A 21,612-nucleotide genomic window follows, 5' to 3' on the forward strand; every position below is an offset into this window, starting at 1 on the left:
TATATATATATATATATATATATATATATATATATATATATATTCGTTTTTGTGCAAAAAAACTATTAAAATCATAGGTGAACCTCAAGGGACATACTAAAATAATAAAAATGGTCCATGTCATGAGCCCTAAAGGTGCAGTAAGTGATTTCTGATAAACGCTGTTGAAAGTGGATTGGGCCGATCACCAAAATTACTGGTAGCCAATCGGCAGTAAGGGGCATGTCCCCTCATAAGGGGGGAGGGGGCTGTGCTGCATAAAGTGTTTTTGGATGGGGCAATCAAGATAGGGGCTTGATCCTTTTGGGTAGGGGCGTGTTTATTTTAGTGATTTCAAATATCAACAGCTTTTCTCAGAAATTGCGAACTGCAACTTTAAAATTTAGCAGCCATGGCAACCAGATCTCTTGTCGTATACCAAGAGCTGCGTATCCATTTTTCCTATTCTATTCTATTCTAATAGTGGCGGAAATGTCATTATTGTGCAACTAATCCTCCTAATTTGGAGGCAGCTCTAGCTATATCTGTTCGCGTTGTGTTAAAGTCTCTGCGCTAAGCTCCAACTATCTTTTCACGTCTGGGAAAGACAGCTGAAGTTTTTCAAGAGCCTGTCAAGATGGCATCAAAGAGCAGATAAAAGACATGAGGATCATGCTGAGATACAAGAGCAGCCTGCAAGCTCAGAGCTCTCTCTTGCTCTCGCACATCTACGCCTCTGGGCTCAAGGGTATTCTTTTTATCTCTTTTTCACTCATACACATACAGTGGGGACCGAGCAGCACCCATTCGCTCTCTCATGATGTGATACATGACACAACTGATATGTTTTAAGACTGATGGCCACCAAAATACAAGGGTTACCTTTCTCAAAACTTTCTAAAAGATTTTGTTTAAGTCTGAACAGTACATGTATTACGCTAAAACATGGCCATATTCTGTTGTCATTGTCGTTGACTATTATCCCTCAGAGCACCTTAGTAACTGCATAGCAACACCCTGGAAACCATTTATCGTTTGGCACCACTCACATTTTTTTACCAGAAAAACTGAAAAGTCTTTCCAATTAAATATAATTTATGTATAAATATTCAAAAGGTCTTTTGGTGCTGAAACAAGACTGAGCTCAAATTGCTGTCTATTAACAAAAAGAGACAGCTCTAGCCTAGCCAAAGGAGGGAGCAGGAAGTGTCTGGCAGCTCCAAAAATAAAGGAGATAAAATATGAGGAGCAGAGTAGGCTGTTAATTGCCTTGCTATAAATACACAACGCCTACTTTTCCAACTATAAAGGAACAAAGTCCTCCTCCGTTCTCTTTGTGTTAACACTGGTGTGAATGTGGCTCGCTCGCGATGTTGCAGAGCTGTCAGACGCGCGCGCCATATGGGCTATGACCTCATCCGAGAGAAGGCAACGCCCCTCGTTCTGAATCTGGAGTAAAAAACACACGAGCTTATCTCGGACTGTCTGACCGTCTGCAACTCATAGACTCGTACTAGTCTGTTTAATTTGACGATTTACGAGCACATTTTTGTAATGACCGTTGCGCTTGGTGCACTTTCTTTGAGAAAAGAGTAACTTTAAACAGCTATTTAAACTGCGCAACAAGTGTTGGCTGGCAATGGCATTGTGTGTAAACAACTGCGTAATGTCAAAGACTTAACGTGATCGTGGACTTAAGTAAGCTTACTAAATTACATGAGTTAAAAAAGTTATTGTTAAATAATAAACAATAACCCAATTACATACATTTTTACACATTCTTTAAGTTTAAAAGAGTATATTTTAAGTGAGAAAAATGTATTTACTAACACTGGGAAAAGTAAATACATTCTTTTACATTCCTTTTTACTTTTACTTTCATTTAGTAAAGCGATGCTTTCGACTTAATCAGTCGGTTACTTGTGCAAAATGAGGCTCATACCAAATATCATGAAATATGTTATCTGTATTGTGACATCATGTTTTATGACCGATATATATTTTTTAGAGACTCTAAATGTAATTAAACAGCTCTTGTCATGTGACTCCAACCATGTAAAAGTCTCTTAATGAAAGTTTGCATAAAAGTCATCAAAAACTATATTTAGACCTTTTAAACTCAAGTAAATATTGGTCACTCAAACCTGCTCGTGCGATGAAAAGCAACTTCTGTGGAAAGTTTCATAAACTGGAAAACTTACAAGTTAGTCATGTTAACATTTTTTAAAGTCAGTTACATAAAAACATAGATTGGTCTAATTTGATACCCAAAAGTGAGAAGGATTACCCTTAACTAACTGTTGGCCATACTAATTCCTAAGACAGTCTTAACATAATGGCTATGCAACTGGCTCCAGGACAGGTCTCATCATTGCACAAGATGATGGACTTACTTGAAAGTGAGGATGCAGAGCGGACGGTAGGATTTGTGGCTGGTGTTATCAGCCATCCGTTTACCCCAAAAGTCATTGGTGAAGATGCTCCGGAGACTGGAGCCCGGTCTGACATCTGGATTGTTGGAGATGGCCCATATATCATCATGAACAAACTCCCCCCAGAGAGAGTTACTGTAGCAGAGCGCGCACACCGCCACCAGCGCGGCGTACCGGAGCAGCCGGACTCCCGCACCCGCTCCCGGCCTCGGCACGGACAGCCAGCGCTGCACACGGGGAGGAGCGGCTTTGGTCCCTCGGCTGTTCGCTGTCATGTCGGTCCCAGTCTCGCATGCTGCTCGTGGAAGTGAAAGAGAGGAGACGCGTCCCGTTCCATAGCCCGCGTGCTGCACTGGAGCCCGGGCAGCGTATCAGCTCGGAATGCGTATAATATTAGCGAGTGAGAATGTGTATAAGGTGTTGAAATCCATGTAACCCGCCTACCTGCGCATGCGCAGAAGAGAGAGAGAGAGAGCTAGAGAGAGAGAGAGATGCAAATTAGAAAGAATGAGCATGAGAGAAAAACAGATGGAAGAGAGATAAATGGAAATATAATGGAGAGATAGAGAGTAAATAATCAATTTGAAAATAATAGTTGAATTTTTTACTTTCCCATTTATTCAACGTTTTCATTTACCTCATATTTTACCACATTATTTTATACTACATTTTTTTTTTGTGATTACTGGAGAAATATATTTTACAGCTGAGAATAGCTAGGTCTAACATCGTCTGCAAACGATGTGTTATAGCTATCTTATTTAATATTATTGCTTATTATATTATTTGCTACTTAGTATATTCAATGATTGGAGTTGGATGCAATGAAAACAAATCTACAGCTATTTGTGTTGATATTAATGGTGTAAATAGTACACAATTATTTTTGTATGTTTTTATGTTTTTTGTACGGAGCCCCTCTAGTCCCACTTTGGTAAAAAAAAAATAATTATAACTATCTTGTGGCCTCAAGATACTAACTCGTGGCCTCAAGATACTAACTCGTGGCCACAAGATACTAACTCGTGGCCTCAAGATAGTAACTCGTGGCCTCAAGATACTAACTCGTGGCCTCAAGATACTAACTCGTGGCCTCAAGATACTAACTCGTGGCCTCAAGATACTAACTCGTGGCCTCAAGATACTAACTCATGGCCTCAAGATACTAACTCGTGGCCTCAAGATAGTAACTCGTGGCCTCAAGATACTAACTCGTGGCCTCAAGATACTAACTCGTGGCCTCAAGATACTAACTCGTGGCCTCAAGATACTAACTCGTGGCCTCAAGATACTAACTCATGGCCTCAAGATACTAACTCGTGGCCTCAAGATAGTAACTCGTGGCCTAAAGATAGTAACTCGTGGCCTCAAGATACTTACTCGTGGCCACAAGATAGTAACTCGTGGCCACAAGATAGTAACTCGTGGCCACAAGATAGTAACTCGTGGCCACAAGATAGTAACTCGTGGCCACAAGATAGTAACTCGTGGCCACAAGATAGTAACTCGTGGCCACAAGATAGTAACTCGTGGCCACAAGATAGTAACTCGTGGCCACGAGATACTAACTCGTGGCCACGAGATAGTAACTCGTGGCCACGAGATACTAACTCGTGGCCACGAGATACTAACTCGTGGCCACGAGATACTAACTCGTGGCCACGAGATACTAACTCGTGGCCACGAGATACTAACTCGTGGCCACGAGATACTAACTCGTGGCCTCAAGATAGTAACTCGTGGCCTCAAGATACTAACTCGTGGCCTCAAGATAGTAACTCGTGGCCACAAGATACTAACTCGTGGCCACAAGATACTAACTCGTGGCCTCAAGTTACTATCTTGTGGCCACGAGTTACTATCTTGTGGCCACGAGTTACTATCTTGAGGCCACGAGTTACTATCTTGTGGCCACGAGTTACTATCTTGAGGCCACAAGTTACTATCTTGTGGCCACGAGTTAGTATCTTGAGGCCACGAGTTAGTATCTTGAGGCCACGAGTTACTATCTTGAGGCCACAAGATAGTTATAATTAATTTTTTTTACCAAAGTGGGACAAGAGGGGCTCTGTAAAATTGAGTTAAACAGCTTAAAGGTAAAAAGATTATGCTACTATTTACAATTTGTCCTGTGAAATTTTGGAGGAGAAAATGAGAATGTGAGAGAGATAAATGCAAATCATGCAGCGAATGAGAGAGAGAGAGAGAGAGAGAGAGAGAGAGAGAGAGAGAGAGAGAGCGCAGGCAGGTAATCAATAAAGAGCTGTGGGATATTTCACACAATGATTGCACTGCCTTGACCGTGACCTGGGCTTCCACTCACAAGCAGCCATAAGCAAATTGCTCTGGGTTTGGACTTGCTAATGGAACAGGAAGACAGCGATAATGAATCATGATGATAAATGAACTTTTGAAGATTCACTGACGGGTGAACATCTGGCTAAACATGACTTTATGCAAGAAAAGTTAAAATGACCCATCATGGGGGGCTGTTTAAATATATCTAATGGCTCCCAACAGTCAAATCACTCTTGCAACCAGATTAAACAGCAAAACTTCTGACGGTGCTGTTTTGCATTGTGGAATAATTTTCATGACAATCAAGCACATTTTAATCCTCTCCACCAACTGTCAATAGCAGTAGCAATGGAAAAAAAAAGAAAAAACACAATAAATAATATTGTTGTAAAAGGCATAATATTCATAGTATCTGAATATATATATACTGTATGTCAATTGGCAAAATATCTTAAAAAATAAAATGTAAAAAATATATATATATTTTTAAATTTGATTTTGGAGTGAAATATGATCCTCCACAGATAATATAATCACAAATAGATCAGATTATCACAATATCTTCATAGTAATCCCAAAAATTATGTGAAAAAAAGCCTGCAAATGATTAGTGTTAAATTAACTTTTATGATTTAAGTTAAATCTGAAAATGGACAGTTACAAAAACAAACTCTGAAACATACAAACATATGACATCTATAAACACCCCCTTCGGACATCTAGCCAGTGCACATTTCATCTGTTTGGGCAAAAATATGCCAATGCATCTCTGAAGGCACTGACCAACACGGCAACTCTGGCGTGTCTTGACATGTCTCACTTCATTGTCTTGCTCGAGTTTCTTACTGACTCATTGCAAATGGAGGAGAGACTGAGAGAAACAGAAAATATAACATTCAATTACTTACACACACACACACCCACACACAGCTTCAGGGAAAGGGTGACCCAGAGTAACCTTTTCAACCTCATTGAGGCCTCTCTGACCAGTTTTAAAGATCAGTCTCAGTGTTTCTGTTATGAGTCCTGGATCTGAAGAGTCCTGGGTTAATAATCCCACCCATCTTGACCGAGATGTCTCTAGCATCCAGAGTTCAGGTTGTTTTTTCGTTGTCCTAACTCTTTAAAGATTCAAATCCAAAGTGTCAGGTCTTTCTGAACTGCCTCGGGACAACTGGAACATCTCTATGGGGAGAGAAATATTGAATTATTAGTAACAACAGCAGTCTTCAGACGGATAAATAACATAATGTAAATGTGCTTACCAATGATGGTTTTCAATACTTCAAGCACTGTCTTAATGGTGCCGTTTTTAATTTTACAAGAGGTAAAAGTGATATAAATACTGTTCGTTTTCTCCCACAAAATGCTCGTTTCGTGTCTTAGGCCGTCAATGAGTACTTACATTTATGAGTCATTAAATCATGTTTAATTTGGACTTCTCTGTGCATGCTCTTTGAGGTGGTGACCATAGAACTCCATTATATGACTGACAGACAAGAACGGTTTGACCCGAAAATATAAAAATTGAAAATACTGCGGAAACAAAGACACCTACATCTTGATAGGTAAGCTAAAACATATCAAAACTTAATTTCAAAGTGAACTATCCCTTTAAGCAGCACAGCTGTTTTCAACATTGATAATAAGATATGTTTCTCGAGCAGCAAATCAGCATATTAAAATGATTTCTTGATTATGTGGTAGAACAGTTATTTTAAATTGGAATAATATTTCACAGTTGTTACTGTATTTTTGATCAAATAAATATATCAAATAATCAAATTCAAATCAAAATATATTTGATCAAATAAATAATTGGTGCATTTACCATTTAAATGTGGTTGCAAATTCCCAAAAGATGACAGTGTGAACATCTAGAGTGAAATGAGCCTATTTGTGTAAGATAAATAAGCCAATGCCACGTTGTTGAGGATATTTGAAGAGAAGCCATGCTTCCTGTGGAGTCTCAGAGCAGTCACCGCTGATCCGTGTCTTTGAAAAGGTCGCACACAAACACACTTACCACAGTCCTTTGACTCCTGCGCTCCTCCTCTGTTGGGCTAGGCTGTAGATCTCCTGCAGTTGTTTCCTCTGGTCTTCGCTCAGTGGAGACGTGAGGGACTGATACCAGCCTGCATCTGAACTCTGAACACCTGCAACAGGAAATAATTGGGGTTACACTTGTGGACAATAGTTCCAGAATTTATTCTGATATAAAAATATATATAAAAAAAATCCAACATAATAAAAAAAGGGAGATTTTGCTTAAAAAAAAAAAAAAAAAAAGGAAGGTGCTTTGCATCATACTATTTGCTGACTTATAAATTAATTTAAGTTATAAATAAATAAAAATTATTATACATGCAATTTTAATGATTTAATTAACTGACATAATTGAGAAAATACATGGAATGTTATTAATAATAAAAAATGCATTTGCCACACCACAGGACCATTTCAAATGAACCAGTGTAGTAAGCAAAATAATATAAAATATGCTCAGAAAAAAAATGTTTTTGTGAACATCAAAATAAAGAGTCTTAAAAAAAGAGTTTCAAATCAATATTAAATATTGAGCAAAGGAAGAAAAATAAAAATAAAAATAAAATCACAGTAACAATTTGTATGTAGGGAGTTGACATGCTATGTTCTTTAATATTAAATCTTTTATCTCAAATCTTTAATAATTAATATAATTAAAATAATAATAAATTAAGAAACTGTATTTTTTTTAAACTATTTCAAATAAACTAGTGGAAGCAACTGAAAAAAAAAAAATAAAGATTAAAAATGAATTCAACAACCCATTTATTTAATATTCATGAATATGGAGTAGGATTTTGGACAAATGAGATTTCACTGTGGGTGTGGCTGCCCTATGCAAATATGGCGTAGTGTGACATGTCTTATATATTGTAAATGTATTATGTAAATGTATGCGTGTGGTATAGAAAAATGTGCATACGGAGCAGCGAGGCGGTGAAGAACTGATATTCGTCCTCTCCGTTGTCGTAGTCCAGTGGTGTACTGTACTCCTCTAATGGGGTCCCCTCAAGAGCATCATCATCCCAGTATTCATCATCATCCTCATCATCTTCATCGTCATTGTCATTCCCAGTGGGAGCGCCGGACGACTGCAGGGCCACCCCTTTCTCTCCGACCTCATCCTCATCGCTAGGAATCTCCTCTGGAAAACAGACATGACCAATTTCCAAAATCAATTTCCAGTGCAGCAAAAAGGAGGGGTTTGGTGATGAATTCTGGATCTTGCTAAAGTAAAGGTCACTTCTAAATATAGAGATTTTCAGAGTATGAATCTACCGGTCCCACAAGTATGAAGCCAAAAAAGCTCATTGTACATGAACTAACGATTTACAATTGAACAATAGCTGCATGCAAATTTGCATAGTATCCAAAGCATACATTATGCAAAATTAGGGATTATTAGTGCGTCTCAAATCAAAGTGAAAACTGTAAAAAAAAAAAAAGGGTGTTAAACAGTATTTTCTCCAAGTTTTCCAATAAAAAATAGAATCATATTGTATATATGTTAATAAGCAAAACCACATAAGATATAAAGGCTTGCTTTCAGGCAATATCTCTTGAAGTATGTTAATTTTTCCTGATTAAAAAAACTTGGCTAGATTTAAGCTTAAAAATAATACTAGAAGTATGCAAACTGGCATGCATCTGATGTCAGTCTCACAGGAACCAGAATCATAGTATCAATAGATCCATAACTCCAACAGTATGATGCTGTCAGAATTCAGGTCAGGGGTGTAGTGTCGTGAAGATCAATTGAATTCGTTTGAGTCAAGTGCTCGATGCCCAAAGGTTCCGAATCATGTTAAACTAACGCGCAGTCGTTCCTCCATTTCCCATGTCTCCGGGGCCCTGTTAGAGAGATGCAATCAGTTCTCAGTCGTCCGTAAAGCCTGATGACTAAAGACCAACCTGAAGCTATATAAGCCAGAAATAGTACTTCCTGCGCAGGGATTAAGTTCACCTGAGGTGAAGTGAGATGTGACTTGAAGCGGTGAGATTAATAGAATCATAAAGACCACCGAAAGCAACAACAAACAGAACATCAGACTTGACAGGTCTTATGCCGAGTTCAGACTGCATGATTTTAGCCACGATTTTGGCTCGCCGACAGGTTTTGAGAAATCGCCGACAAATGCCCGAAATCACAGGCAAATCGGCGCTCGTTCACGCGAGTGACAATCACGCAGTGTGAATGAACAAAGACGCGAACTGAGAGAATCACCGACGAGTCGCCGACGCCCGTGAGATATTTGGCATGCTAAATATCTGGACCTGTCGGCGATTCAAAATCCTGCTGTGTGAAAAGTGTTTTGACTGAAAACTACATCGGCGATCACCGGCAGCCAGTGAGAGAGCAATATACAGAGCAGCAGGGAGTTCGGGGAGGAGTTATAGATCACATATCAACATGATATGGCATTGTTTCAACAAAAAAAGTTTCTTCTCGGTTTATTTGGACACAATAAATGGAAGAAAAATTAGTAGAAATTTGGCAGGAGCACTCGTGTCTGTTTCACCAGCTGTACCACGGGTCGAAAAAAAAAGTCTCACGTGAGAACTCCGGTCTTGCACGTGTGGTGTCGCGCGTTGTTTCCTTTTCATATCTCACGCGTGTTTGTTGTGAAATGTAGTTTGCGTGCAGCGTGCTAGACAGAGTCTGTCGGCGATTTTTCTAAAGTCATGCAGTGTGAAACCTTCTGTCGCCGATCCATCGTCCAGTGTGAACACAGCAGCGACTGAATGCTGGCCAAGATAGTCATGCAGTGTGAAAAGAGCAGCGACCTGACTACTTTGAAAATCGTGCAGTCTGAAAGAGCCATTAATGACATTTTATTTGCTCTGATCTTCTGTTAAAGTGGCCATTTATTGCACCAGTCAAGCTTTTCAAAAGACAATTTTCCACTCTCTCACATGACCCTTAGAATTAAAATCATTGCTATTGTACCTTTAAGGGTTCTATATGTAAATTGGGTCATTTGCATATAGAAGTCTTAAAGATACAGACGCTAAAACATTAAAGGGTTAGTTCACCCACAAATTAAAATTCCGTCCTGATGTCGTTCCAAACCCATAAGTATTTCGTTCGAATGTGACTCCAGTGGAGTTTGTTCACGAAATAAAAAGATTAATATTTTGTATTGGATATCATTAAAAAGATCTTAATTTGTGTTCCGAAGATGAATGAAAGTCTTACTGGTTTGAAACTACATAAGGGTGAGTTACTAATGATAGAAGTTTTATTTTTGGGTGAACTACCCCTCTCTCATAACATGTCACACAAAATCTCACCATTCTCCTCCTCCTCGGAGCCTTGAGCTCTGGCCAGCTGCTCTGGTTTGTTGAGCACTCGGGAGGCGTAAATGTGCTTTAAACCCAGGAAGAGGAGGAGGATGGAGGGGACGATCTGACCCGTCACTTCCTCCAGGACCGCAGGGCGGCTGGGCAGCTCCATAAGAACACTGAGACCAATGATGCACATCTTACGGTCATGTAGTCTGTGGACGACGACAACAACAAGCAATCATATATTTATAAACATTAAATACGTCATTTGATAAAATATGATGCAATTCAATTAAATTTTAAAGAGATAGTTCATAGTTCATTTACTCACCCTCGAGTTGTTCCAAACCCATTCTGTTGAATACAAAAGAAGATAATTTGAAGAATGTAGGTTGATGGGCAACATTGACTTCCATAGCAGGAAAAAAAAATACTATAGAAGTCAATGGGGACCAGAAAACTGTTTGGTTACACACATTCTTCAGAATATCTTCTTTTGGGTTCAACAGAAGAAATAAACTCATGCAGGTTTGGAACAAATTGAGGGTGAGTAAATGATGACAGATTTTTTTTTTTTTTTGGGTGAACTATCCCTTTAAGGGTCGATGATTGAAGATTTACATGAGAACTAAAAAGATGATAATCATACTCATAAACCAGAACTGGTAATTCAAAATGTCAAAATCTGTGATTTAGAACTGAATTGTAATCTGAATTCAAAAGTTTCTGGAAATACTATAATGAAGGCATGATAATCTGTTAATGACTAATCGTACTGAAAACCGACAGCAGATATTATTTAAAGGGTAACACTTTACAATAAGGTTCATTAGTTAACTACATTAGTTAACATTAACAAAGGTTAACAAATGCGGAAGTAGTATTGTTCATTCATAGTTAATGTTAATTTCAACATTTACTAAAACTTTATTAAAATCTTGTTAACATTAGTTAGTTAATGCACTGTGAACTAACATGAACAAACAATGAACAGCTGGATTTGTATTAACTAACATTAACAAAGATTAACAAAAACAGGGACAAATGTATTGCCCATGGTTAGTTCTTGTTAGTTAAAACATTAACTAATGTTTAATAAAAGAACCTTATTGTAAAGTGTTACCATTTAAAGCTGTTACATTAATGTATATGAATTCAAAATTCAAATTCAGTTTACTACCTCAATTCAAATTCAATTCAAATTCCAGAATAAGGTATTTAAAAAGGTATTTAATCTAAATCAATCTCTGGTAATAAAGTGCATGTGACCTTCTGAACTAAACGAAAGGCGAACAGCCTCACCCTACGAAGAACTCTGTGTCGTTCATCCATTGGTTGATGAACTGTGCTGTGATTGGCTCCGGGCTGTGTGGGAAGCGGATGTTCTCTAGTGTGTGCATCAGCAGGGTGGGGTTGTAGTACAGAGCTGCAATCACCACCTGCAGACACATGGTGCGCAGCTCGCTGGACTTCACACCACGTGTTAACCGTTCCAACACGGCCTCCACGAACAGAGGGATACACTAAAATACACACACACATAAAAGTCGGCATGAAACAGAAGCTGCGATGGTCTTTTATTACCTATTGTGACATATCCGTGTGAAACAACTTCTTGAACAAGAAAAAATGAAGGCTGAGACTTGCTTCCAGAGAATTAGATAGTTGTGGTTTGTTTTTGCTGTGATGTCATGCGAGTAAATGTCATCAGAGAAGAGATGTTGACGCAAAATGGAGTGGACGTTATTTTGGCCTTGTTTACACTTGGTATTAAGATGCATTTTGGTTGATTGGATCAAAGTGGATGATGAATAACACAGGTTTAAACGGGGTCTAAAATGTTTTGAGCGTGTCCACTTTCGACCACTTCAAACCGGTTGTTAAAAACGCATTCGACTGAACTGCTTTCAAACAACCACAAAAGAGCGTCTACTCTCCGCCTACTGAACTGATGTGTTAACATTACGGGGAAAGCGCTAGCCAGACGGGATTTAAACGTTGTTGGCTGGAGACCCAAGTTTGGTTTGAATCACATATATTGGTATAACACTGGTTCTGACACACTAAACCAAAAAAAAAAAAAAAACACACAAACATGACAGACCTGGTCAATGCCACGTCCACGGCACTGTAATATAATGACCTCAAGAAGTTTGGCAGCATGGCATTCTGGGTCCTCTCCAGAATCACTAGTTAGGACCTGAGGGGATGAAAGGTCAAAAGTTAAAATTTCCAAATGCATAAGAAGGAACTAAATAAACTTGAAATGGAAGAAATGCATGTTAAGACCTTTTTGCACATGGTGTAAATGACCTCCAGGTACTTGGGGTCTGACAGCAGCGTATTTGTGTCCACAGTAACATAATTGTGCAAGAGGGGCATCATATCTGCATCAAAAGGGTAATAAATCACATCATTAAGCGAGCACTCAATATCACCACAATCATTTTCAAATACGCACATCCATCAACTTAATGACGCTTTCAACCTAGTTCAATCATGACAAGAGTTATAGTTTAAGGTGGAGCGGAGAGATCAAGTCTGGGCTTGGTTTTCGGCTGCGTTTTACGTGCTAGGTGTGGTATCTGAGCTACATGTGTGTCTGAGACCTGTGAAGTAGTCAAAGCAGTCGTGCTGGAAGACGTCGTACAGGACCCCCAACAGCTGCCACATCTGAGGGGAGATGGAATAACAGGTGAGTCCAAACGCCAGCGACAAGATCTCCTCATAAAACTCTGAAAAAGACAGAGGGAACGTGACTGATCGCTCCTGAAACAGAGACAGGAAGTTTTAAGGACGGTTAAAAACAAATAGAGTATATACAGTATAACATCAGAGCTTCTTGAAAGGTGTGTTCACACTGACAGCAATTCAATTGCGGGAGTTTGACATTCTCACCACTAATATATTTGCATAATTCACATTTTCGCCAACTCTCAACTTTGGCTTGCTTTGTCACTGCAATTCACTGTCAGCGTGAAGTGAACACCTTAAAGGTACACTATGTCATTTTTTTGGCCCTCTAGTGGCATTTTGCGGAGGAACATTGTTTGGGTTGTGCTTTAACTCCATTTCAAATGTGTGAAAAATTATTTTGAACTAGAAAATAGTGTCACACACACACCTGCCATACCTATGATGGGTTTCTGGAGGACGAGACCAATCACCTGCAGGCATATTCCCTCCAGCTGTTGACTTATCTAAGACAGAGATAAAAATATATTAACCTGTTCAAATTGTTCAGAATTGTAGGAGAATCATTGAAACAAAAATACATTGTGATTCTCAATGTGTCCTGAATCGTGCATCTCTAGTCCCAAGCATGCGTCCAAACCTCTTTTCGGTCGCCCATGACTGTGAGGATGGTGTCTATGGTGCTGAGGATACCAAGAGCCATCACAGTCTTATCTTCACTTTCCTCGTATTCTTCACTCTGCAGGATTCTGCTGAAGATCTCAGCCTGTGCACAAGAACCTATTTTAGGATGAAGCTGTATGTTTTAACCAACGACCAAGCGAGGAAAAGACGAGTGCAGTACCAGGTTCTGTGTCATATCCACAGCGATGACGGCCACTTCCTCACTGTATTCACAGATCATTTTCTGAATGACGCCGGTGAGGTCGTCGTTCTCGGTCTCTTTGATGATGTGCAGCAGCTCCTGCATCACAGGCCTGATGAACGGACGGATGTAAAGCTTAGCTGCAAAAACAGGCGAGTTTTGTAAGTACAGCCTTTCACTGAATTAGTTTATTCCACTTCTCTCTTAAACCAATTACAGATAGCAAATCAATTCAATTTAGCTAAATTAATTTGATGCATATTAAAGGGATAGTTCACTTTGAAATTAATTTTTGATATGTTTGAGCTTACCTCAAGGGCATCTGAGATGTAAGCGTCTTTGTTTCCACAGTAGTTTCAATTTTGATATTTTTAGGTCAAACCGTTCTTGTCTGTCAGTCATATAATGGAGGTCTATGGTCACCACCTCAAAAAGCATGCACAGAGAAGTCCAAATTAAACATGATTTAATGACTAAATGTATTTAATGACTTTAATGACGTAAATGTAAGTACACATCGATGGCCTAAGACACAAAAGAGGTAAAAACGATATAAATACTGTTCGTCTTCTCACACAAACCGCTTGTTTCATGTTTTAGGCCATCAATGCGTATTTGCATTTATGAGTCATTAAATCATGTTTAATTTGGACTTCTCTGTGCATGCTCTTTGAGGTGGTGACCATAGACCTCCATTATATGACTGACAGACAAGAACAGTTTGACCTAAAAATATCAAAATTGAAACTACTGTGGAAACAAAGACACCTACAGGGGTTGGACAATGAAACTGAAACACTGGCCAATGTTGGAGGTTTCACATCTATATGCCTGGCGGCCAATCTTCAGAGTGAAGCACGGGTGGATCAGTGATGGTTTGAGCTCCAATATCATGACAATCCTGATTGTATTTGATGGACACGACACTGCCGAGGACTACCAAACCCTTCTGGAGGATCATGAGCACCTGATGCTCAAACCGTGTATCAGCATGATCATGCACCAACACACACAGCAAGACTTGTGACAGAAGGGTTTGATGAAGATGAAAGTGACGTTGAACATCTCCCATGGTCTGCACAGTCACCAGATCTGAATATTATTGAGGTGTTTTGGAGGAGCGAGTCCACCAGCATCATATAGTGACCTGGACACTGTTCTGGAAGAGGAACGGCTCATAATCCCTCTGGTCACTGTGAAGGACTTCTATCTGTCAATTGGTGCTGTATTTGGATGCAAAATGAGGCCCTTACCATTCTAACAAATTATTGTGTTGTAAGACCAGGTGTTTCAGTTTCATTGTCCAACCCCTGTACATCTCAGATGCCCTTGAGGTAAGCTCAAACATATCAAAAATTAATTTCAAAGTGAACTAACCCTTTAGGTGCTCTGCATTTTGAAACAAATTTAAACTTCCAATCAAGGCCTTGTCAAACACATTTAACGTTTGTCTAAAAGAACTGTTCTCTTCCGTCTCACTGTGAGTGTGTGTGTGTGTATGTGTGATAGGGGTGGGGGGGAAAAAAATCGATTCTTCGACGCATTGCGATGCGGACGTGGACGATTCTGAATCGATTTAATGTCAAAAATCGCTTTAAAAAAAAAAAATGTTTTTTTTAGATATACAGTATATTTATAATAACGTAATATTGACAGAACGAAAAATACAAAAGTCTGAAGTGCAGAAGTGTAGCCCTCTGAATCGTAATTGAATCGTGAGGTGCCGTGAGTGTGAGAATGTGTAATATGTGTGTATTTGCAAGCATTTGTGTGTGTGTTTGAGATCAAACCTTGTTCCTGGTTCCTGACCAGCGTCTGCAGTGCAATGGCTGCCTCCACTTTGACCGGCATCTCCTTGTCCTCCAGCAGGTTCTGTTTGACCAGCTCCACAGCGTTCCTCAGGACCAGCTCGTTGTGGAACTTCAGAGGACTGAACGTGTGCAGCACCCAGCACGACTGCACACACACACCACAATTACATCTCCATGAAAATGGGCAAAATGTACTTTCAAATTAAATTAGTCATGAGTTGTTTGAGGGACTTCTTGATCATGTCCACCAGAAACCACTCAGATGGTTTATATGGACTATGAGCACAGACCAATAAAAGACAATTAAACAAAACTATTATAGTCCTTAAAAAACAAGAAAACAAGACTTGCTGTGCCAATTACACATAATAACAGGAAAAAATCTGACAGGAGGCGATTTGTAGTTTGACAATAATTGTCTTGCAATTTATTGTTGAGGAGCGGCGCTTTGATGGCTGTAACACTTTAAAGACACTACTTCTCTGAGAGGGTTTTACTGTGCTGATGGTTTTGTTATGACTTGCATCTCTAAATTTTAATTAAAAAGACAGAAAGAAAGATGTAAAGCAGTTAAACACAGTTAAACACTGTGAACACACTCACCCGGGCCCTCAAGTAGCCTAGATTAGAGTTGAGCAGAGGAAACACATAGTTCTGTAACATGAGCTCCATCTGGTCCCTGTACACCCGCTTCTGGACAAGGACATGTGAAACACAAATGCAGAAAGCTTGTAATGAAACTGGGATCACACAGCAGTTCTTGCTAATAAAACTTACCTTTAGCAAGGGTTGAGCCAAAGTGCCGATCACATGCAGCGCCCCATCCTTCTTGCGGGGGTCAGCGCTGGGATCCATGAGGATGTGATGGCAAAACTCCATCATTTGGGGCAAGACCTGAGAAGGACATCGATAGACTAAAGACGCTGATATACTTGAAGAACAAACTCATTTCAACAGGATTTGGGTCAGTATGTTCGCTAACAGTCTGCCGCTTCTCGCATGTTTGTTTTTCACCCAAGCGATGAACGTAGAACTTTGCCATGAGTATATCAGGGCCTTACGAGTACAAACCCACAGGCAATGATTGAACCTCTTTAGGGGGCTTCAGCACCATTTTTTAATCTCAGAATCTCAGACTTCCAAAATCACATGTGACCTCAGCAGAAAACAACATTTGCAATGAAACATTTAAAGTTATTTCACTTCTTCCATTGCTGTTAATAAAACTCCTTGTATCTCTAGCAAGTAATTTAGATTAAATCTGAATACGTTTCTTGGAAGTTCGGAGTGTTTCTTTGGAATGGGAATGTGGAGTTAAAGAGCGGTCTGAGGGTGGACTCACCTCCTTCCTCTTCCTGGCTGCCGTACACAATAGAGTCTGAGCAGCCGTGGCAGGGGACACATGATCGTCATACACATCTACAGCAGCACACAAAAACACACACACAAGGGACCACAGGTCAGTCAATAATATCATAACTCAATCAGTTATGCAACAGTATTATCAAAAGCAACAGGATTCACTGACAGAGGAAATTAGTTTCTGTTTGCAAGTAGGCCTAGGGCTAACTTTATATTTCTCAATATTTTTCAGCCTTTTGACTCAAGACATATCAAGAGAACCATAAATCAACCAAACATCAATTTTAGTCATAGGAAGGTAATCCAAGGCACTCTTCTTTAGAAAATTAAAAAGCCTTTATTGGACTGGCTATATCATGATTGAAAAGTTAAAAACATGTGGGGGAAAATGCAATTGTAGTCAATTAGAATAAACATGGTACATGCAAGAAGTAAAACAGAGTGGAAAATAAATCAACACATTTAACGATTTATAAACTGTATATATGTGAGTATATATACTACACACACACATATATTATTTACAAACTTTTACATTAGGTACGGTTAAAAATATAGTTAAATCATTTTTTATTGATCGCGTTTTTTTATTGATCTATTTTTTTTTTTTTAATTAAGACTCTACGAAAAAATGTATGCAATATATATTTTTGGGTGATGATGTTAATTCGATCAATAAATTTGAAATTGATGCAATTATTATATTAGTGCAATTATAACGCAATCTTTAGGAAACTTAATAGCCAAAAAAGCACGTTAAACAAATGATAACGAAGCACACTGACTGAATTTCATGCGGATGTACTCGTATGGATCTTCCTGCCATAGTCTTTCATCTTCGTCTTTATAGCACATCAGAGGAAACACCACCTCCTGAGTTATAGTCTGCAGAGACACAGATATTAAGATATTATAAAAGTTATCATCAGCCTTATGATGCTGTTCCTCAGCCGTTCCCTCCACCTGCATGTGTGGTTTCATCTGTCTCCACGTGAGTGAGTGTGAGACGCCCTGAGTCATGTAGCTCAGCGTCTGCTGGAGGACACGAGGACTCACGTACTGCCTCTGTCTGTGCTGGTCCATCACTTTTAACATCACCTGCACGCACAAACAACAGTTATGGTTTCAAGTTATTTGAAGTAGCATGAAAATACCATCACCTGTACCATGGTACCACAACAATAGGCATCAATTTCAACACTACAAAAGCTGTTTATACCTGCTGGATCCCCACAGCATAAGTCTTCAAGAAGAAGTCAGCAAACTCGACATATTCCTTTGTGACATTTCCTGGACTCCCGTATCTGGATATACAAATTAGTATGAATCAATTAATAATATCAAATAATATAATTTAAGTTATTGTGATAAAAATGTATGTAATTAATCATATAAAATACAAACAATTTAACATAATATAATACAATTTAATAAAATGTAACAAAATATAATATAATATAATACATAATATCATATTCCAAGATATTTTGAAAAATAATGAAATGAATGTAATTATACAAAAATATATAAAATGGTTATACAAAAATATAATATAATACAATATAATATCCCAAGTTATTAAGAAAAAAATAATAATTTGGTGCTGCTCTGTTTTTACTCAGCCTTTGTGAAAAGTGAATTTCCTATTAGAGGATCAATAGTTCTTTCTATTACTTATGACCACATTGTGGTCTGGCTTGTTTAATCACCTTTCAAACATCCTTGTGATGATGTGTAGTGCCCATTTCTTGCATTTCCACCAGATCAGCTCGGGTCGATCGTCCTCATCAGCTTCCAGAGTTTCCTGTGAATCATTCAGCAGAGAATTGTAATATTATATCTGCCCATAATATCTTAACTCTTATCTGTTTCACAAACTTACTGCTGGGACGTCCCGATTCACAACTGTCCGCAGGATCTCCATCCAGTGGGTGATGACTGTGTTATTGATCAGCTGAAGGGGGAGGGAATACTGCACACACACACACACACACACACACAGGCTGAGCAATGACACCTTAGGACTAATCAGGTATACAAATTAAACAAATGTCACACACACCTGTACAAGTGCATGGAATATCTTTAGGATTTGCTTCTGGATGAGAACTGAAATGAAGGTGGCGTCAGACAGAAGTTGAGTGATGAGCTGCTGGATCCGCGGCAGGAAGATCTGCATCGCAGCCAACAGGGGGTCCCGTTCCTCGGCCTTCTTAAACCTGCCCACCACAGAACCATAATGATCAGCTTTCAAACATATTTCATTTAATCTTTCATAAACCTCTGATTTAATGAGATGGTCCTCACTGCAGAACACGAAATCCAGGGGGATCCACATTACTTATACCCCTAATCCTACTCATCTCTGCCCATGATCCATAACCCCACCCCTAAACCTACCCATATCTGTCCCCTGATCCCTAACCCCACCCCTAACCCAACCCATCTCCACCCCCTGATCCCTAACCCCACCCCTAACCCAACCCATCTCCACCCCCTGATCCCTAATCACGCACCTAGATCTACCCATCTCCGCCCCTGACCCCTAACCCCTAAGCCTACCCATCTCCGCCCCTGACCCCTAACCCCTAAGCCTACCCATCTCCGCCCCGTGACCCCTAAGCCTACCCATCTCCAACCCCTGATCCCTAACCCTACCCATGTCCCTGGATCTCGTGTACTGCAATGAGGTGCTACTGGATTTAACCGAAATCAATCTGATTGGATGGTGACAATGAGATGTTAAAATGGACTATCCAAGGTAAGCAACGTTAAATTCACCATGAAGTCAATATTGACAATTATTTTTGTAGTTATGGAATATTGCAATATTTATTATAAATGATTTATCTCTTCAAATTAAAATAATAAATGAACATTCCCTCCTTATCTTTAATCAAATTAACTTCACAACCATCCAAACATCCAATCAATTTGTGCCCTACATTTTTCCTTGTTGTCGTTTCACTCGTATATACATCACAACAGGGAAGAAAAGACTATCACAACTTCTATTTCATGTCAAAGAAAGCATATGGTTCACTTACTCATAGTTTTTGACGAGTTGGTAAAGAGCGAGCAAACTCCCGTACCAGCTCCCACTGTTCTGGGACTGCAGGTACAGGTTAATCTTGTCCACTACGCCCGTCCACCGTCCAGGGAAATCGTGTTTGATTATGGCACGCAAACATACTGTCAGCTGAGCCCTGTCAACCAACAACAACAAAGAATCTGTCTCACCTGTAAATCTTAAGCAATGTATTAGTCACACAACTGCCCTACCTTATGGACTCTGGACAGCGAATAATGGCCTCCACCATGTTTTCTCGGATCTGTCCACGGTCGTTTTCATGGATGTTGAAGGGAAACATCACTTCCCCCAACGTGGGCTCTCGGTCCTGCCAGTACTGACTCACCATGTTCTTCAGGTAGATGGCAGCTAGAGGAAGAACATGATATCATCCAATCAGAATGCACAAAATTTAAATGGAAAAATCTCATCCCAGACTCATCCAGTTGGGTATGATGATCTGGCTGAATCAGACACACTCAGCTTGATTGATCAGTATTTTCATATGGTTCAAAAAGCATCACAACACTATAGGAAAAGAGAAGCTCTTGCCTGCCTGTCGCACAGGAAACTCCACTTGGTCCGACACAATGATCTGCAGCAGAGTCGGGGCGAAGTTGATGATCTTGTAGGACTGAAAACAAACCAATATATATAAAATCATGAGGTTGACGAGTTTTATATTTTGTAAACAAAATCAATCTGCAATCCTGACTGATTTAGATGTATTCGTGTGTTGGTGTTCTCAGTGGTTCTCAACTTATATACAGCAAGTCACAACCCAATTTAGCATGATACATGATCTGCACGGATAAATTATCTAACTTTAAGAAACTTATCAAATTAAGAATTGTTCATTTTGATTACATGGTGACTTTAAAAGGGCTATATACTCTCTATAACAAATATAACGAAGAACCGGGGATAGGGGGTAAAATGTGATGAAATGAACTATTTGGATTGATTTTTTTTTTTTTTTTTTTTAAATCAGCTCTCTCAAATACACATACAAGTTCATCTGGACGAGAACAGACTTTAAATAGAGCGCTTTCAGAGTGTGAATTTCACAGAATTGCATCAGTTGCAGCAATGGAAATTTACATGCAGCAGAATCAGGACACAATACAACATCCGACCTATAAATTCTGTAGTGCACATACCACATCATTAATAGGGGTATTATGGGACTACTACTCTTTTGCATAAAAACGGATCAGATCTTTAAAAATAAAAAGGCACAGGGCACAAATATCACTATTATTTAGTCCATAAGGACTGTCAGAAGACGCATCTCTATCTATTGTTGCACACTGATGCCATCGATGCAAGTAGTTTGCAACCCAATAACGTTACATACAAAATCAACCATCTAAATAGTCAGCAAAGAATAAACAGTGACTCATTCAGATAGATTAAGCATTATCCTGTCGTATGCAACTATGCATTAAAATCAGGCCCTACAACCGCATATTCACTAAAGGCATCTCTGGTCTTTTGGTGCTTCTGCTTCCCAAAGAAACTTCTCTAGATGGTTCACTGACCTGGTTGAGTTCATTCTCAGCCGCTAGCCTGAGATTCGGGTCTATGGTGCCCTTCAGAGCCTGTATGATTCGATTGGGATCCATTAGGCCCGATTCGATTGATTAATTTGAATAAACTTTGAACTATCGGACAGATGCGCGGACGATCATCAGACGTCTCGGATCTTACCAGGCAGCCCTGCCCCAGTCTGCCGTCAAGCGACTGTCATCGTCGCAAAGAACAAAGCCG

General features: G+C 39.4%; 2 protein-coding genes across 5 annotated transcripts in view; both read right to left on the reverse strand.

The window, feature by feature from the left end:
* tmtc1 (transmembrane O-mannosyltransferase targeting cadherins 1) overlaps positions 1-2,810 on the reverse strand; it is a 38,953-nt gene extending 36,143 nt beyond the window's left edge. The window contains exon 1 of the mRNA XM_039667692.2: positions 2,373-2,810. Within this exon, the coding sequence (XP_039523626.2) occupies positions 2,373-2,686 (314 nt within the window). The 5' untranslated portion in view covers positions 2,687-2,810. The remainder of the gene's footprint in view (positions 1-2,372) is intronic.
* Positions 2,811-5,316: 2,506 nt separating this feature from the next.
* Positions 5,317-21,582, reverse strand: ipo8 (importin 8). 4 transcript variants are annotated; one of them, XM_089127147.1, is made up of 25 exons: positions 21,384-21,582; positions 20,395-20,476; positions 20,055-20,211; positions 19,820-19,978; positions 18,835-18,991; positions 18,655-18,744; positions 18,482-18,576; positions 17,992-18,076; positions 17,736-17,870; positions 17,558-17,657; positions 16,753-16,829; positions 16,188-16,304; positions 16,014-16,100; positions 15,390-15,555; positions 13,579-13,739; positions 13,375-13,500; positions 13,165-13,240; positions 12,650-12,775; positions 12,330-12,427; positions 12,145-12,240; positions 11,343-11,563; positions 10,047-10,252; positions 7,678-7,899; positions 6,736-6,865; positions 5,317-5,894 (listed from the first exon to the last, which is right to left on the reverse strand). In XM_089127147.1, coding segments are annotated over exons 1-25 (3,054 nt in total). In that variant the 5' UTR covers positions 21,468-21,582; the 3' UTR covers positions 5,317-5,893. The 4 variants fall into 4 exon arrangements, with proteins under 4 accessions (XP_088983273.1, XP_039523615.2, XP_039523614.2 ...); XM_039667681.2 differs by having other exon boundaries at positions 13,174-13,240; positions 16,014-16,103; positions 21,384-21,581; XM_039667680.2 differs by having other exon boundaries at positions 16,014-16,103; positions 21,384-21,581.
* Between the last annotated feature and the right edge of the window lie 30 nt (positions 21,583-21,612).

The sequence above is a fragment of the Pimephales promelas genome, chromosome 24, assembly GCF_988280905.1.
Source record: "Pimephales promelas chromosome 24, fPimPro1.hap1.1, whole genome shotgun sequence".
NCBI classification, from domain to species: Eukaryota; Metazoa; Chordata; class Actinopteri; order Cypriniformes; family Leuciscidae; genus Pimephales; species Pimephales promelas.

Excerpts from the sequence above, each read along its gene's own strand:
- ipo8 (XM_039667680.2), bottom strand. The coding sequence starts at position 21,467 with ATGGATCCCAATCGAATCATACAGGCTCTGAAGGGCACCATAGACCCG. Across the intron at positions 12,241-12,329 it reads TTTACACCATGTGCAAAAAG|GTCCTAACTAGTGATTCTGG; the intron begins GTCTTAACATGC and ends TCATCCCCTCAG. Across the intron at positions 7,900-10,046 it reads CTCCGAGGAGGAGGAGAATG|AGGAGATTCCTAGCGATGAG; the intron begins GTGAGATTTTGT and ends TCTGTTTTCCAG.